At 40.9% G+C, this 19,244-nt stretch overlaps 1 protein-coding gene across 7 annotated transcripts in view; it reads right to left on the bottom strand.

Annotated features, from left to right (window-relative positions):
• Positions 1-19,244, bottom strand: part of PTH2R (parathyroid hormone 2 receptor) — a 71,976-nt gene that overhangs the window by 47,963 nt on the left and 4,769 nt on the right. For 5 of the 7 annotated variants that reach the window (XM_070508501.1, XM_014836437.3, XM_070508500.1 and 2 more), the window contains exon 2: positions 1,262-1,364. The exons of 1 other annotated variant lie outside the window; for it this stretch is intronic. In XM_070508501.1, the coding sequence (XP_070364602.1) occupies positions 1,262-1,364 (103 nt within the window). Of the gene's footprint in view, positions 1-1,261; positions 1,365-18,304; positions 18,408-18,987; positions 19,200-19,244 lie in introns of those variants that run through there. One more of the 7 variants, XM_070508498.1, reaches the window with a different exon arrangement.

The following is a 19,244-nucleotide window of genomic DNA, read 5'->3' as shown; positions in this document are numbered from 1 at the left end:
TTTTTAAAAATTAGTATCACACAGACCACATTCTCTGATCATAACCAAGTGAGAAATCAATCTTGAAATTTTTTTTTTAATATTTGGAGACAAGAATGATGCAGACAACAAACTACATACTTTATTATGTGGCATAGTTTTAAGGACATTATCTGCTGCATTCCGACTGTTGGGAATTTAGGGAGCTTAGTAAATAGCACATTTTTTAAAAAAATTTCCTTGAATATATTCAAAACTATCAAGGCAAAGTATTTTCTTATATAAAACATTTTACTTTCCCCACTACGCCAAAGAAATCCAATAAATAGCTTTACTCAAGAGACTCAGTGAGGGGCCAGCCCCATGGCTGAGTGCTTAAGCTCCTGCGCTCGGCTTTGGTGTCCCGAGGTTCACAGGTTCAGATCCTGGGGACAGCCCTACCTACCACTCATCAAGCCATGCTGTGGCGTCATCCCACACAGAAGAACTAGAATGACCCACAACTAGGATAGACAGCTGTGCACTGGGGCTTCCGGGAGAAAAAAAAGAGGAAGATTGGCAACAGATGTTAGCTCAGGGCCAATCTTCCTCACCAAAAATCACATCTTTAAAAACAAATAAATAAATAAAAATTAAATCTAAAAAAAATAAAGCAGATTTTCTTTTTAAAAGAAAAAAAAGGTGTCTCCATGAGAACCGCGATGGCCACAGGCCCCTGTGCAGCTGCAGGGTGGAGGCACCCGGAGCACCCCACCCCCTCCACAAGCTCGCCTGTAGTTTTGTGGGTTTGTTTGTGTAGTTTCCCACTTAAATTTGGAACTAATTGATAAACTACATAAGGAGTCAGGTAGACGAGATAAAATGCTCATTTTATCAGGAATACAGTTTTGGAGAGCATGGCTCAGGCATGTAAGAGTGGGCTTGCTTGTCCGCTCCTCTGAACTTTACGCACAACCTGAAAGTGCCGGCAGTGCCCACAGGGACAGAGCTCGCGGGACGGCCGGCGTGCACCCGTGTGCGTGCTCTCCGCGGGCAGGCAGGTCCCAGGAGAGGCCTGAGGACGGCTCCTGTGCACAGGCCGGGCCGCTGCCCCCAAACTCAGCCAGGCAAGTCCTCTCCACAGGGAGGGGCCGGCGGGTTAGAGAGCTGAGGAGCCTTGTTCCGCCCCCTCCCCATGGAGGGGCAGAGACTCGGGAGAGCTCCCTAATGCCGCATACGGGGGAAAGCTGCAGGCTTTGCGGGGAGCTGGGGGGCGGGTAGACAGGCTTCTCGGCGTCTTTACCTCCTTCCTGGAGCTGAGCGGTGATGTTGAGTTCACACTGCACCTTAGCTCTCAGCACAAGGACGATCTGCTCCTCTATGGTGACCGTGCCGTCAGAATTCAGCTGAGAATCGAACACAACACAGACAGAGACAAACGTCCCCATTATGTTGTTTTTAAGCCGTGATACAAATTTTCATTATTTTACCTTCTAACATAATTGAAAATAAAAGTTTCTATATCGAGCTATCTGAAATAGTCCTTTATCTGAATCAAAATTCAAAATCCATCACTGTATAAGATTTTAGAATAATCTTACTTTTACCTGATTTGCCTAAAGAAAAACATCTCATACCAGAATTTTTTAATATAATTAGGTAATTATATCAGATATAAGATAATTGGAAAAATGACAAAGATTAAAAATTTCCTAGAATGTTATGAAGACAATATTTTATTAATTGTCTTGCAATATGTCAATTATGGCAAATAGAAAGAGAATGGCCTAGAAGACTAAATTTAGCACTCCTGAGAAATCACCAGTGAAACCTTGGGCAAGTCACTCAATGTCTATGGGCTTTGATTTACTCACCTAGGAAATAAACAGGATACTCCAAATGGTCTCTACTTACATCTTTCCTCCTTTTTCCAGCTTTATTGAGATATTATTGATGTGTAATATACATATGTTTAGGGTGTACAATGTGATGCCCTGATACATATATATGCTGTGAAATGACCACCACAATAAGGTTAGTTAACACCTCCATTCCCTCACATAATTATCATTCTTTGTGTGTGGTGATAACATTTAAGATGTTCTCTCTTAACAACTCTCAAGTATATAATATAGTATTGCTAATTATAGTCGCCAGGCTGTTCATTAGATCTCCGGAATTTATTCATCTTATAGCAGGAAGTTCTTGCCCTTTGACCAACATCTCCCCATGTCACCCACCCTAACCTCTGACAAACACCATTCTACTCTCTATTTCTACGAATTCAGCTTTTTTAGATTCCATATATAAGTGAGAACATACAGTACTTGTCTTTGTCTGTCTGACATTTCACTTAGCATAATTCCCTCAAGTTCTATCCATGTTGTTGCAAAGGGTAGAATTTCCTTCTTTCTATGGCTGAATAATATTCCATTGTATATCTATACCATCTTTTCTTTATCCATTCATCCATCAATAGATGCTTAGGTTTTTTTCCATGTTTGGCTTATGTAAATAATGCTGCAATGAACATGGAGGTGCAGATGTCTCTTCCAGTTAGTGATTTAATTTCCTTCAGATATATGCCCAGCAGTGGAATTCCTGGATCATATGGTAGTTCTATTTTTAATTTTTTGAGGAACCTCCATACTGTTTTCCATAGTAGCTGCACCAATTTGCATCCCCACCAACAGTGCACAAGGGTTTCCCTTTTCTCCATATCCTTGTCAACTCTTGTTATCTCTTGTCTTTTTGATGATGGCCATTCTAACAGGTGGGAGGTGATACCTCATTGTGGCTTTGATTTGCATTTCCCTGTTGATTAGTGGTGTTGAGCATCTTTTCACATATCTATCAGCCATTTGTATGTCTTCTTTGGAAAAATGTCTATTCAAGTCCTTTCCCATTTTTTAATCAGAATGTTTGGGTTTTTTGCTATTGAGTTTTATGGGTTCCTTATATATTTTGGATATTAACCTCTTATCAGATATATGATTTGCAAGTATTTTCTCCCATTCAATAGGTCGCCTTTTCATTTTGTTGATGATTTCTTTTTCTGTGCAGAAGTCTTTTAGCTTGATGTGGTCCCACTTGTTTATTTTTGCTTTTGTTCCTTGCATTTTTGGTGTCATATCCAAAAAATCACTGCCAAGATCAATGTCAGGAGCTTTTTCTCTATGTTTTCTCCTAGTAGTCTTACAGCTTTGAGTCTTGTATTTAAGTCTTCGATCCATTTTGAGCTAACTTTTGTGAGTGGTATAAGATAGGGGTCCAATTTCATTGTTTTGTATGTGAATATCCAGTTTTCCTGACACCATTTATTGAAAAGACTGTCTTTTCCCCAGCGAGTATTCTTGGCTCCCTTGTCAAGTATTAGTTGACTATGCACGTATGGGTTTATTTCTGGGTACTGGATTCTGTCCCATTAGTCTGTATGTCCGTTTTTATGCCAGTGCCAACTGTTTGGATTACTATAGCTTTGTGAGATAGTTTGAAATCAGGAAGTGTGATGCCTCCAAGTTTGTTCTTTCTCAGGATTGCTTTGACTATTTGGGATCTTTTGTGATTCCACACAAATTTTAGGACTTTTTTTTCTCTTTCTGTGAAAAAATGCCATTGGAATTTTGATAGGGATTGCACTGAAGCTAGATTTCTTTGAGTGGCATGGACATTTTAACAATACTAATTCTTCTGTTCCATTAACATGGTACATCTTTCCATTTATTTGTGTCTTCTTCCATTTCTTTCATCAATGTCTTGTCGTTTTCAGTGTACAAGTCTTTCACCTCCTTGGTTAAATTTATTCCTTAGTGTTTTATTATTTTTGACACTATTATAAATGGAATTGTTTTCTTATTTCTATTTCAGATAGTTCTTTGCCAGTGCATAGAAACACAACTGATTTTTATATGTTGATTTTGTATTCTGAAACTTTACTGAATTCATTTATTAATTCTAACAGTTTTTTTGGTGGAATCTTTACAGTTTTCTATATATAAGATCATAGCATCTGCAAATAGAGACAATTTTACTCCTTCCTTTCTGATTTGGATGGTGCTTATGTCTTTTTCTTGCCTAACTGCTCTGGCTAGGAATGCCAGTGCTGAATAGGGGTGGTGAGAGTGGGCACTCTTATCTTGTTCCTGATCTTATGGAAAAGCTTTCAACTTTCGTCATTGAGTACAATGTTAGCTGTGGGTCTGCCCTTTTTGTTTTAATACTGTGACACGTTCATGGTAAGATATGCACCAACATATCCATTATCCATTCAATCAATATTTGTTAAATACTTTTGATATGAAAAATAATCTTTGATATTATAGCAAAGACTTTCATTTTCTAGTATTTTTCTGTAGCACATTTTCTTCAAATAAAACACTTCATGAGAAAATTCCAACTACTAAAAATATGTATATAATAGCAGAACTTCCCCAACTGAAGCCTAGGAGAATGTGAATGGGGAATCACGCTGTCTCACTAATTTGAATCTTCCTTTTACCGGACCTGCTCTGAAAAACCACAGGGATTCTCAAAGCATTGCCAGAAAGCCACCATTAATAGGAATATAAAGATGTCCAGCAGCGTCTTATAGGACTCCCACACAAATGTTTCTTCCTACTGGATATCTTTCAGTAGGTATCCTGATACCCATTCCCACCCTGGAGCATGTTTCTAACATACAACAAGTGAATAATAAATACTTGTTGGGTGAACTCATGAGATTTGGCTTTAACACAATCACTAATGGAAAGGAAATTCCATTATTGGAAGACTTTAATTTCAATAAAATCTATTTTAAACATGATAAAATATTCATAAGTGTTTGTTGACAGCATGGAGCTTGGACCACCTGAAGCTGATGCCCATGGAAAATGCAGATTCTTAGCCTGCACATCACACCCAGTGAATCAGAATTTATTTCTGGACGTGAGACTGATGATCCTCATGTTTCATAGGAACCCCTGGTGATTCTTGCACTTACTTTAATGGGTTTGAGAACCAACATATTTGAAGGTACGAGATAATAGTGAAGATCATTCTCTTAGTCAAGGTCCAATCAGAGAAGCAGAACTACTGAGAGACTAGGACAGATTATAAAGAAAGAGAGAGAGGTGGAAATGGAGGCAGAATGAAGTATGTGTTACAGGTACGTGAACATAAACAACGTGGGAGCTGGTTAAACAACCCTGGGAAGGCTATTATTTCTTGTCTGGTGCTGGAGCTGGAAATCTGCAGGTGAGGCAGTCAGATAAAGAAGAGGAGTGTAAAGAGAGGGAGAGAAAGAACAAGCCGCAACCACAGACACGAGCTGGAAACCACAAGGACATGCTGGAGCCACGTTACTTCTCGGTACGTCCAGCCTTGATGATGTGAGTACACAGCAGGAGAAACTGGCGCCCTCCATCATGGACCTAAACACACACTGGGCCCAGGAATCAGAGACGTTAAAGGAGGACCCAGGGAGAGGGGAGCAGCTGCAGGCCCGGCTGCCGCCCTCTCCAGCGAGAGACACTAAAGTGCCTGCCCCCACCTTCTAAGTCTAAAAACCAAAACAGCTGCTGCTCCACCTTTGCCTCCAACGCTCCAGAAACACTGTCTCTGCAGCTCACCCCAACCAGAAGCACGAAGGGAAGGGGGCTCCGAGGAACCAGCTGAGCAAGCCAAACTGACCTGTCACAAGGCCCTGGAATCCACCTCGGTCAACTCGGCTCTCACACACACCTCTTTCAACCCACTTAATCTGCAAAAACTTCAGTAACAAAGTCATGCTCCCATCTAACATGGCCCGCTGCATTTGGTGCCAAGAGGGGTTCCTGAGGAACAAACTCTTAGGAGGGAAAAATCTGTATTTGTCATGTATAGCCGTGTAAGAGATTAACCCAAAACTCTGTGGCTTAAAACAACAAACATAATTATCTCACAGCTTGGGAGAGGGCTAGCTGTGTGGTTCTGGCTCAGAGTTCCTTATGAGGTTGCAGTCAAGGCTTCGGCCAAAGAAGCTGTCACCTAAAGACTCGACTGGGCCTAGAGCGTCCACTTCCAAGACGGTCCACCACGTGGCTAGTGTTAGGGGCTCAGTCCCGCAGCGGCTGACGGGAAGAAGCCTCGGGCCCTCACCACATGGTTTTACATGGACGCGTGTGTGTCTTTATGACACGGCAACCGGCTTCCCACAGGCTGAGTGAGTCCAGAGAGGAAGCCCCAATCCTTTCATAATCTAGTCTCAGACGTCACACGTGCTCGGTCCCATCATATCCCATTGGGTGAAAGTAAGTCGGTTCTCAGGGGAGAGGACTTAATCTCAACTTCTTAAAGGGAAGTATCAAAAATTTGTAAATACATTTTAAACAACCACAATTTTCTGCAGGTGGCCATCTATTTTCTAGAAAGAGATACTGAGTATTGTGTTTTCTGTAGTTTATTAACAATAATAGGGTCCAGAGCTTTGCATTTCTGTTTTCTGTTAGGGACTCAGAGATTCTTAAATAAAATAAGACGACAAAACCTGTCAGTTTCCCCAAGTGACAATTTCCCAACCATCCAACCTTTGCAAATCCCTCATCTTTAACTTCGGGCTGCAAGTACACTTATCGTCCAGCACCACGCTTCAAGGAAAGCAGGAAAACAATCCTTTCATACTATGGAATAAGACATTCTGAGCTGAACGTTAGAAATAGAAAGCTGTTTACATCATTAGCCGTAGAGATCATGATGATGATTTTAAATGACACAAAATGATAGGCTGGCAGGTTAAACTGAAATGGAGTGTGCAGAAAGAATACTTATCAGGAGAACTAGTTCTGCATCAAAAAATTATGCGTTTATTATTTTTGAATATATTTATACTATGGAGAGCAGCCCAGTGAACGGTCAGGTAGACAGCTTTGGAGGTTCCTGGATAATATTCATAGCTCAATGACTACACTATTTTAATGATCTTTATGAAAGGAGAGAATAATCAAAAACTAATTTCGGGGGTTGGAATACACCCTAGGATTTGGTCTCAGGCTAACACGATGCAGATCTGAGCTGTGGGTTGCTCCACTAAAAGAGAGCCATGAAATCTCACTTATGAAAAGGGAGAATGAAATGGAAACTGAGTCACCCGTGTGGGCACGGCAGGAAAACTGGCTTCTTCCCCCTCGTTCTCTAGAAACAGGCATCATTCAAGTTGTTTTTCTGTTATGGGGGGTTTTCTCTGGCTGTTTTTTCAGTTCAGTAGTTACGTTCTTTTACTTCAGTCCTAGAAAACACTGGGTGGGCTGTTTCGGAACTGTAAATTTCATTCAGAGAAATTTGCCTTCATTTATCAAACATGAACATTTGAGATCACCCGTGTACCATTTTTACCTGAACAAATTCATCTTTGTTTCCTTTTGTGCAGACGCAGCCCTTTCACTGGGACAACCTTTTCAGGAACATAAGCATCCTATAAACGACAGCTTCTAAAGACATTCTGCTCTAAAAACATGGCCAGTTTAACGGGGAGCAAGACTGACTAGGATGTGCTAATACAGGATCTGTGGGTTGATCGTTAGTCATTCAATGAGCAAGAAAACGCTCAGCGTGGTGCCTGTTGCCTCCTCTCCCCCTTTGTTACAGAAACAAGTGTTCTTCACCCAGGGGGACATCAAATCACCTCATACTTAAGGCCAAAGAGCGGTTTCCACCCTCGGTGTCTATCCCTCCAAAAGCAACAATTACATCCAAAACGAAGTGGCACATTCAGCAAAACAGACGTTAGTAACTTTTCTGGGCAAGCGGCCCTTTACAATTTGAAACAAAACATTTACTTTCAATCTGTCACACGTGATGGCTGAGAGAAGGCCTCATTTGATAATGTGCATTTTATTGAAAGTCCCTAAAGTTGCCATTATAGATATTAATTGCTGATGTAAGAATATGCAAATCTCCATCATTACAATATCCACATTTATTCCACTTTCCAGCAAATGTGAACCTATCAGTCAGATGTATTAAAAAGAAGCACTCCAGAACATCCACTTCCGGCATGACGGAGCAAACACACTTACTGTACCTCCAGCAAGTACAACTGAAAACTCTGGACGCTGTCTACAAAATGAACGTGAAACAATTCTGAAAGGCAGAGAGCAGAAAGCGACCAGTTTGGGACCTCAGATTCGGAAGAACAACACAGGGTGAGTTCTCCTGGTTTTCTTTTTGCCTCATATATTCCTGGCTTGCAGTTGGAGAAGCTGGCAATTCTGAAACAGCAATAGATGCTGACGATAAAAGCCTCGAGAAAACTCTGCTTCAACAGAAAGGAAGGAAAGGGACAGCCTGACAAGACAGAAAAGTTTAAGACAATAACAGCTCGACCCCAGGCAAACGCCAGAGAAAACACTGCCACCCTATCCCAGTCCACACCAGCAAAGGCCAGGTGGAGAGCCCAGACCTGCAGCCTTGCCAGGCGGTAAGGAGGCGCCCCCACACCCTCCCCAGGGTGGTTTCCCATCACAGCAGAGAGCCGGGACTTCCTTCCCTACTAGTCTATGACAAGGCCCCTCATGGTCCCCCCACTGGCTGTCAGTGGAGACCATGTGGGAGCTGGGACTTCCTCCCTGACTGGGCAGTTACCTGGTGTCCCTCCATCTCCCTCTGGAGCGATGTCAGAGAAGACCTTGTGGAGAGTCAGCCTAGCAACAATCAGGCCACCCCACAGTGGGTCGGTGGAGACCACATGGGGAGCAGAAATCACACCCACTCCATCAGCAACAAGGAGTCCCCCACCTTGGTTTCAACAGCAGCTGCCTGAGGAACTAACCTTGTATCTCCACTGAGCAGTAACAAGTGACACTCCCATTTCCCCAGCCACATTAATACCAGACAAAGTGGACTTCAGAGCAAACAAAATTACCAGAGACCAACAGGGACGTTACATGATGATAAAAGTGCCATTCCACCAGGAAGGCATAGCCATCCTGAATGTGTACACATCAAAAACAGCTGCAAAATGTGTGAAGCAAAAACTGATAGAACTTAAAGAAGAAATAGACAAACCCACAATTACAGTCGGAAAATTCAATACTCCTCTCTCAATCGATAGAACAACTAGGCAATAAATCAACAAAGAAATAGAAGAACTCAACCACGCCATCAACCAAGAGGATTTAATGGACGTTTATAGAACACTTCCCTCAACAACACAGAAGACATTCCGTGCGAGCGCTCACAGAATATAGACCAAGGCAGACCATACCTGGCTATAAAACAGATCTCAACAAGTTTAGAAGAACTGAAATCACACAGAGGATGTTCTCAGACCACATGGAATCAAACTAGAAATCAACAAGAGAAAGATAAGAGGAAAATCTTCAAACACTTAGAAAGTACACAACACACTTTTAAATAATTCACGGGTCAAAAAGGAAGTCTCAGGGAAAGTCAAAAAACTACTTTGAACTGAATGAAAATGAAGATACAAACATATCAAAATGTGGAGGACACACTAAAAGCAATGCCGAGGGAGATTTATAGCATGAAATACCTACACTAGAAAAGAAGGAAAGGCTCATGTCGGTAACATAATCTCCCAGCTCAGAACCTAGAAAAAGAAGAGAAAAATAAAGCAAAGCAAGAAGAAGGAAGGACATAATAAAGAAAGTAAGAGAAATCAATGAAATTTAAACAGAAAACAACAGAGAATATCAATGAAACAAAGAGCTGGTTCTTTGAAAAGACAATATAATTGACAAACTTCTGACAAGTGCACAAAGGAAAAAAGAGAGAAAATGCAAATTAAATTATGGAAATGGAGAACAGATTAGCAGCTGGCAGGGCTGAGGAGGGGGAGTGGAAGGAAGAGAGTGTGGCTACAAAGGCAAGAGGAGGGGTCTTTGGGGGATGCATGTCCTGCATCTCCACTGCGTCCATGGTAACGTGCTGGCTGGGACACTGTCTACAGCTTGTAAGACATTACCCCTGCAGGGAACGGGGTAAAGGACACACAGGTTCTCTCTGTATTCTCTGCATGTGAATCTACAATTAACTCAATAGGCTAATTTTTTTAAAAAAAGAAATATTCTGTCTTAACTTAAAAGAACACAATATATAAAAATATTACCTCATTCTAGTAAATGAAGGTTTGCCATAAAGTGGTTGTAAAAACCAAAGGTAAATAAGAATTGTCAAAATATGCTTATTTTATAATTTTGTAAAAATATCTCCTTCATAAAGTGAAGTTTCTTTAACATATTTAGTGTCCTCTTAGAAAGTTATAATAACATTCATCTATCAAATTTGACTTTAATTTGAAAGGATTAAAAAAAAATGTTTATTGAACTTTGCTGGGCAATGGGATCTAGGCAGCAGCTGGCCTCAGAGCAGGGCTGGCAGCCAGCTCACGAGTGTAAAGGAAACAAAAAAAAGAATATGTTTAAGGAGAATGAATTCTCTTCTAGGCCAGACAGTCTATTTTCCACAGTCCAAGAGAAAAGTGAGCCCATCTGCAATAAGAGATTTTGCTTGGAATTCAGCGTTTCTCATACTCTAGTATTGATGGGCCAGATAATAAATTGGTTTTATTATTTTTATTTATTTATTGTGAATGGACTTCGGAAATGAAACATGTTTTTAATTATTTAGAATTTACTGTCTGTAATATTGGGTTAAAATAGAAAAAAGGAAACTGCTATAATAATCTGATAGCTTTGGGGAAAATATTATGGAACCACCCACCTTTAATTAAATCAGCAACTATGAGAGTGTTTTCCGATTTGTCCTTCTTTTTTATTGAAAGTAAAACAAGTGATATGGACAAAATACACAGCATAACCACACATGAACACATAGACACACAAACACGCATATACACACAACAAAAATACACGGCATACATACACATGACAAAAACACACAGTATAAACACACACACACACACGTCCATACTTCTCAAGCTTTATAACCCTTTCACAAACTGACCTCTAACTCAGAGCTAAATCTGAAGACCATTCCTTTTTGCATTTTAAATCTGGCTGTAAACTATAAAACTTCCCATGACCCTGTTCTTAGAAGAAGCAAAGTGAAAACAGTTTAAGAATAAAATGTCTCTCCGTCTAGGACGTGGCTCAGACAGAGCACAGAAGGAGGAAGCGGTCATGGGTATGAAAGGGCAGCGGGAGGGACTCCTGTGCTGAAATGTTCTGTGTCTTGACTGTGGTGGTCACATGCATAACATGTGCGGTAAAACTGCAAAAAACTGAATGCGCGTGCACACACACACACACAATGAGCACAGGGAAGCCAGTGAGAGCTGAATAAAGTGGGGAGACTGTCGGAATATCAGCTTCCTGCTTGGGATACTGTCCTGTGGTTACGAAAGATGAAACTGGGTGAAAGATGTACAGTTTCTCTGTATTATTTCTTACATTGCAGGTGAATCTATCATTTTCTCAAAATAAAGATTTTTTTCATTCAGATAATAAAGAGTTTTTAGTGAATTGTCTGGTTTAATGACTATAACCCTGAGAGAGAAAGACCAAGTAAATTTTAAATTAAGCATAAATTAAGTACAATATACTCTATTAATCTGATCTCAATCCAGCTCAAATATATTAAGACTATTTGGCAAAGAATTTGAGTGCAAAAGAAATCATGTACTACGTAGCTCCCCGTAAATTTATAGGCTTCTATAAATGTGAAAAATTCCCTATATTCTCAAAAAGCAGGAAAACCAACTAGAACTGAGAACCTTTAAATTCCCACCTATTACCAGACCTCCTAAGCAAGCTCTATTAATCATCAATTAATTTAAAATAACTCCCTTGGCAGTTAAATGAGGTAACTGGATCTTCCTCAAAAGTAATTTACTTATTTTACACAGAGTTGCCATTAAAACACAAATCCAAAATTAGCCAAGTTAAGAATTATACACACAGGATCAAACAGATTTGTCCAATTGTCAGTCCTCAGGTCAAAAGCTCCCTTTTCGTGTCTCAGCAAAGTTGACCTGAGATTTTTAGTTATTTAAAAAAAACTGCTTTGGGGCTGGCCCCGTGGCCGAGTGGTTAAGTTTGCGCGCTCCGCTGCAGGCGGCCCAGTGTTTCGTTGGTTCGAATCCTGGGCGCAGACATGGCACTGCTCATCAAACCACGCTGAGGCAGCGTCCCATATGCCACAACTAGAAGGACCCACAGCGAAGAATATACAACTATGTACTGGGAGGCTTTGGGGAGAAAAAGGAAAAATTAAAATCTTTAAAAAAAAAAAAAACAAAAACTGCTTTAAACACCTAATTAGCTAGTACATCTGAACTGGCTTTCCAAACCACCCGCACTAAGAATGTGAGAAATTTTCTGTCAACTCAGAATAGCCGAGAATTTGCTTTGAATAGGGCCCTGCAGTTCTGGGGAAGTACAGGCTTTCAAATGTTGCTGAAATCAGAGAGGAGGCTGGCGTGGCAACTTCCCTCCCGCCTTGTACAGGTGGTTCCCGCATGACTGACGAGGGCTGGACCAAGACGGTGAGAGGCATCCTATCTTTTCCTCAGGGGATCTAGAAGGAAGCTGAAGCAAAGCCATCCGTCTTCTTCAGCGCAGCCCGGGGTTCCGTGGGGGAGGCTGGCAGATTCGCTTCTCCGGATTTGGGGAAACAGAATGGCATCGTAACTAAGAGCATGTGCTTTGATATCAGCAGACCTGGGTGTGAATTCTTGTTAGTTGTGAACTTTGGGAGAATTTGTTCATGTCTCTGGAGTTATCTCATTTGCAAAATTGGGAAAATAATTGTTCAAAATCTTGTTTTATGGATTAAATGAATGAGATAGTGACTATGAAATATGTATAAACAATTCTCAGTAACTTGTAGCTGCCTTTTAAATCTTTTACTGACATATAAATAACATTAATTAATTAATAATAAAATTCTGAGGTCTTCAGTTTAAGTTTTCACGGTTTTTTACATTGTCGCTAGGAATGTATGAGACTTCAAATGACTCTTCATTTTCTCCAGTATTTGAGGTCGTCGGACTTTCTGATTATAGCCATTCCAGAGGGTATGAATGCTAACCTATTGTGGCTTAATTTAGATTTTGTGTGTTTAATAGCCACTCTTACTATCATCTGTTGTAAAGTGATCAAGTCTTTGCCAATATTTTAATTGGATGTGCCTTTTTCTTGTCTTTACATATTAGCACTATGTGCTGGTCACATAAAATTGTATGTCAGTTGTTTATTTGTTGTAGATTACGCCTTTCTCTGGTATTCTTTAATCTTGGACTTACCACTATATAATTGTAACATTTACTTCCTTTCTGATTAAGTTCCCAGGGTACATACTTACTTAACCCTTTGACCCTAACCTTTCTGAAAATGAGGAAATTAGTACACTCCTCTCCAGTTTTATCTCTATCAGATCTTCTGAGCTAGCTGTCCTGTGTATACCTGTTCACAACTTTTCCGAGCTTATACAAATATGCACTTCAGTTTATTACTTATAAACTTACAACTTTACATTCTTTTACTTATCTTTCAAGAGTAGCTCTTTTACTTTCTATTTTTAGTTTCTATCGAAACTTTTAGATTTATGTTTAAATAGTTTCATTGCCATTTTTTAATCCTTTTATTTAATGATTCTCCCTTTCTGTTGCCTTCACACATTATTGCTTATGGAACTATTTAGTCATAATGTGTTTGCCTGAAAACTCTAAAGGTCTTTCTCCTTTGCCTTCAACCATTTTAGGATGAGAAAACAGAAGACTAAGACTGGGATAAAGGGTTTTTCCCCTTTTATAAGAGACTTTTGTATTCTCTCTGGGGTATTTACAGTTTTGCACACTTAGTCAAATAGTTTTACAAGAAATTGTATTGGCTTACTTATTAATTTTTCCCAGGCCACAGTTAGACCCCTTGATCTGCAGAATCATGTGTTTTCTGACATGTTTGTACTTATTTCTGCTATACATAAGCTTTATTAGCTAGTTGACCAATGGCCACCTAATGATGCAATTTTTCCTTGTTTATTACTACAGATTAAATTTTAGTCAAATTAGGAAAAAAAATTCTGTTAGTGTATTGATTGATATCACACTAAATGATCGACAATTATATGCCAACAAATTAGACAACCTAGAAGAAATGGATAAATTCCCAGAAACATAGAACCTATCAAGACTGAATCAGAAAGAAAGAGAACAATAGAACAATCTCGTAAAATGAGTTTGAAAGTGTTCCCTCCTCTTCCAGTTTTTGGAAGAATTTGAGAAGGATTGGTATTAATTCCTCTTTAAATATTTGGTGGAATTCACCAGTGAAGCCATCTGGTTCTGGACTTCCATTTTTGAAAGGTTTCTGATTACTGATTCAACCTCCTTGCTGGTAATTGGTCTGTTCAGATCTTCTACTGATGTGCTGCTGTATGACGGACCTTGCCTCACATGGAGAGGAAGGCAGACAGGGATTAGCATTATCAAAAACGTGTCTACAGAGAGACAAATATCGTATCATCTCACTTAGATGTGGAGCCTGAAAGAGTCGAACCTATAGAACCAGAGACTAGAACCGGGGTTGCCAGGGCTGGGGGTGGGGAAATGGGGAGAAGCCAGTCAAATGTACAAACTCCCAGTTGTAGGAGGAATGAGTTCTGGGGATCTAATGTACACACAGTGACTATACTTAACAACACTGTTTTGTGTACCTGAAATTTGCTAAAAGAGTAGATCTTAAGTGCTCTCACTAGAAAAAAAAGGTAACTATGTGAGGTAATGGATGTGTGAATTAACTTGATAATGGCAATCATTTCATGATGTATTTATATATTAAATCATCACATTGTACACATCTTTAAAAATCACATTGTACAACCTAAAACATAAAATAAAAAATAAATAAACCACTCCTCCTCATCCCAAAAAGACAGTGTTGACCTGCATGGGAACAGTACAAATCATCAAGATCATTTCCTTCAGGTAGCCGGAACCAGAATTTGAGATTACAGAAAATCAGGCCAAATTGCAGAGGTCAACATCCCATCCATTTGGAACTAGTGTCACCACCCCAGGCATCACATCTGTCAGGTAGTGGCTTGGAAAAATAGCATGGTTGACATCCATCAGCAATGAGGGGGCTAATTTTGAGCAAAAACAATGAGGTAAAATCACCACTGATAACAAGGTCAACAAACTCTAAGGTAGAGTTTCACATAGTAGAAACTGTGCACCCATTAGCTATAACAATTATGCACGTATGTTAAGAGAATAAAGGAAAATTACTATGAGAACTTGTAAAATTAAACAACGTCCTATGGCCTTTCAAAATAGGAGTGGATACTGGAACTCAACTTTGGGTTTTCTAGTTTTTAATATACCAGTACGGCCATCCGTGAGACAAGAGCTAGCTTTTTGATGAAAGAGAGGAGGCCAAGGCATAACTGTTCTTAGATAGCTGAGGGGCTAATAGGGAGAAACAAAGTGGGAAGGGTAAGATGTATTGAGCAATTTAGTCAACAGACCTGGGAATAATCGATGGGTTCTAAACGAGTAAGAAGTGAGAGTCTACATGGTCTTACTGGAGGTAAAGGGAAACTGTTGGAAGGGATCACTCAGAGGATGTGACCACCGATTGACCCTGGAGTGGACCTGGGCAATTGGAGGCTCTCACCCTTTCCCTGTCTTGGAATGTGCGCTCTGCCCACTGTCCACAGGGGGAGCTGTTTCAAGGACGCAGCCTTGAGAGAGCAAGGCATTGGGACCATCTGGATGGTATACGTGCCTGACCCCCGTTAAGGCCTCCATATAAATCTTAAGATTCTGGCAGCTGGGGGTGGAGATCTGCTTGTCCCATGGCCCCCAAGACAAGGCTTGTAAGTAAGTTCCCTTGCTTATCACACCCGCCACCCACCAGCCTGGGGTGTGCCTCTTTCTTCGGTCTCTCTCTGCCCTCCATGAATGGGGGCCAGTTTCACATTTCTCCTGGGAAACTCCCAAGGTGCAAACCAAAAGAACATAACCCAGTGAGGGCAAAAAATGGGGTGGGGCTATATTTGAGAAGATTGTGGGAGATCAGTGTATCTGGGACACAAACTTTTAGACAGATGAGGAAGAGAGACACAAGGCAGCAACTCAATAATAAGGTATCTTCTCAGATTGATTTCCTCTCTCAACAGAACCATCATCACCCAAAGGTTGTTTTAAACATCAGTTCAAATTTAGAAACATTTCCAAAAATGCTGAACATGATCCACTTGTATTTCACTGTATCTGTATTTCCGGCGATTATCACAGTGTCTGGCACATGAGAGGCCCTCAAAGTATTTGCTGAATTGAATTGCCATGAATTGAAGGTTATGGGTATTTTGGTTTGGGTTTTTTTTTAAGTTAGATAAGGTACTCTATTTTTAAAAACGGGTTTATTGAGGTATAACCGATATACAAAGAACTGCGTGCACATATGTAATTTGTACGATTTTATAGTTTTGGACATAGGGAAACACTCATGAAACCATCACAGTCAAGACAATCAATGTGCCCAGCATCTCCCAAAGTGTCCTCAGAACCCTTCTGTTTGTTTTCTGTGGCGAGAACAGTTAACATGAGATCTACCCTCCCTCTTAAACTTTGAGTGCACGCCACCGTACTGCCGACGATCAGCAACACCTTGTGCAGCAGAGGTATAGAACTCATTCATCTAGTGTAGCTGGAACTCTAGTGGGGAGATGTCCAATAGGTAAGGGCTAAGAATAGGTTCTTGGTCTCAAGTAGCCCAACATCTATGGCAGAAGCTCAACGCAACTATTATGACATTAAAATAAATAAATAAATAACATATCAGGGCTGGCCTGGTGGCACAGCAGGTGAGTTCTGCTTCTGCGGCCTGGGGTTCGTGGGTTTGGATCCCAGCGTGGACCTACACACCACGCATCAAGCCATGCTGTGGCAGCGTCCCACATACAAAATAGGGGAAGAATCGCACAGATGTTAGCTCAAGGACAGTCTTTCTCACCAAAAAAAAAAAAAAATATATATATATATAATTTATGACTTTAAAATAGAAATCATGCATGTTGTCATTCAAGACTTCTATACTAGCCTCACGTTTAACAACTTAGCATAATTAGCAATGATGTTATATCTATTAAAAACCTAGAGCAAATGTCATACTTAATGATAAACCTTTGGAAGAAGTCCCATTGAACTAATAAACAAGATAAGATGCCCACAATAATGACCACTATCCAACATTTTACTGGGAGATCTAGCTAATGTAATATGAAAAGACAAAAGATAGAAAGAAATAACAGATGTAAATATTGGAGAAAATTGTTACTGCTCAGGAATATACTTGGCAGTTATGACTCAACAAACAAAAATAATAGAGATTCTCTATACCAGCAATAACTAATTAGAAAATGTAATAGAAATTGTAATAACAATGATAGTGATGACAATGACAACAATGATGGCTAATCTGTGACAGGTGCCACATTAAATGCTTCTCCTTAGCTTTTCATGCAATTCACACACCAACGCAATGAATTTATCACCCCCATTTTTTAAATTAGGAGACTAGTTTTTCAGATGTCAAGTAACAACTAGAGAGCAGAAAACATAGATCCCAAATTCAGTTCTGATAACAAAGTCCATAATCTTAACCATTTTGTATAGTTCCCTCACCCCCCTCCAGAAAATTATGATTCCCTTTCTTTGACAGTCTATAAAATTCCATCAGCCAATGGAACACCTGCCAGGACCAACACCCAGCCTGCTGTTTGTCAGTCACTAAGACCAGAGTGCTCTGGAAACTGGAACTCTCCTAGAGACAAGCTCTGCCAGCAGTGTTCTCTCCATCTTCGGGATCAGATGCAGCTTCCATGCATCATTTGTGCCCAGGGCAGCCACCTCTACCCTTTAGAACAGAATGACCTTTTTAAAATTAAAACTGGGGTAAATGATTAGACACTTGAGTTCCAAGTGGGATCACAAAGGATGAATTTTCTTGGAATGAAAGAAAACAGATTAGCTATTCAAACATCTACGGAGAACCTACCACCCAAAGGCACCACACTAGCTGTCACAACACACTAACCGTTCCAGACTGCTTCTCAGCCTCTGCCCCCACGAATTCATAGAAAGCCATCTGCATGCTCTTTTTCAAACAAGTTATCCAGCCCTTCTAATCCATTACACTCACATTGAGAATGTTATTCACACTGTGGTTTCAGGAACGCCCTACAAGGTGCCGATGCCAAATCCAGAGCTTTTTCTAAGCTCCATCATCCAATATCCAACCACCTCCTAAATATCCCACAGACTCCTCACTCAGCCTGAAATCTGACCGTTTAACTCATCCTTTCTGCCCCACTCACTCCTCCTTCAGCTGAATGTGCCTTCTACCTTTCTCCTGATTCCATTGGCCTCCTCGCATCTCCACTTCCATCGGGGACTGTCAGAACGGCTGCAACTCCTTCTGGTTAGTTTCTCTGTCTCAGAATGACTTCTTCAAAGGGAGAGACAGATTTTGATCAAGTACTCATATTAATAAACGAAAAGTTATAACTTCTACAGTACTGTGAATCAAATGTCCAATTCCTATCATTTGGATAGGGGGTCGGGCTCTGAATGAGAAACTGTAAGGAGCAGAAGGAAGAGCGTTGCAGGCAAAGAGAACAGCCTCGCTACCTTCACACACACACACACACACACACACACACACACACACTCACCCCACTTAAAGGCCTTCAGAGCCTCCCAATCAGGTTTAGAAAGAACCTCAATATAATAACCATTCCATTAAAAAGCCCTTTACTAATCGGCAAATAGAAGAAAAGAGCCGACATTTTCTTTATCAGACACTTAAGGCTTTTGTTTGTTTGCACACTTTTAAACGCAATACTCCCTCATTCTATGAGGTGAATGCCGTTATCGCCCGGTTTTAGAACGGACGAAACGGAGACTCGGAGGTGGAACGAGCCGCCCAGTCACCCTGCTGAGAAAGATTCAGAGAATAACGCAGAGCGAAGGCAACGCCTGAGCAGAGGCGCGGGAAAGGAGAGGGTGCCAGCAGGCGCCAAAACCACCTGGAGCTCAAGACGGCAAAATCAGCGGAACGGATGAACGTGAGTTGAAAATGTTCCGTTTTTCTTCTCAAGGAGTGGAGGAAGTTCTGCGGAAACGAGACCTCCTCTCTGCATTGCCAGGAAGCAGCCCCGTCTGGCTCCCTCCCATCAGCAGAAGAGATGCCCACCACTAGCGCGGCCACCGAGCGGCTCCCCGCGGGGCCTCGGAGCCTCCCGAGGAGGAAGGACGGACGGACGGGACAGCCCGGCGGCCGCAG

The sequence above is a fragment of the Equus asinus genome, chromosome 4, assembly GCF_041296235.1.
Source record: "Equus asinus isolate D_3611 breed Donkey chromosome 4, EquAss-T2T_v2, whole genome shotgun sequence".
In the NCBI taxonomy this organism is placed as follows: domain Eukaryota; kingdom Metazoa; phylum Chordata; class Mammalia; order Perissodactyla; family Equidae; genus Equus; species Equus asinus.
The sequence above is the reverse complement of the archived record's forward strand: the minus strand, read 5'-3'. Positions and strand labels throughout refer to the sequence as shown.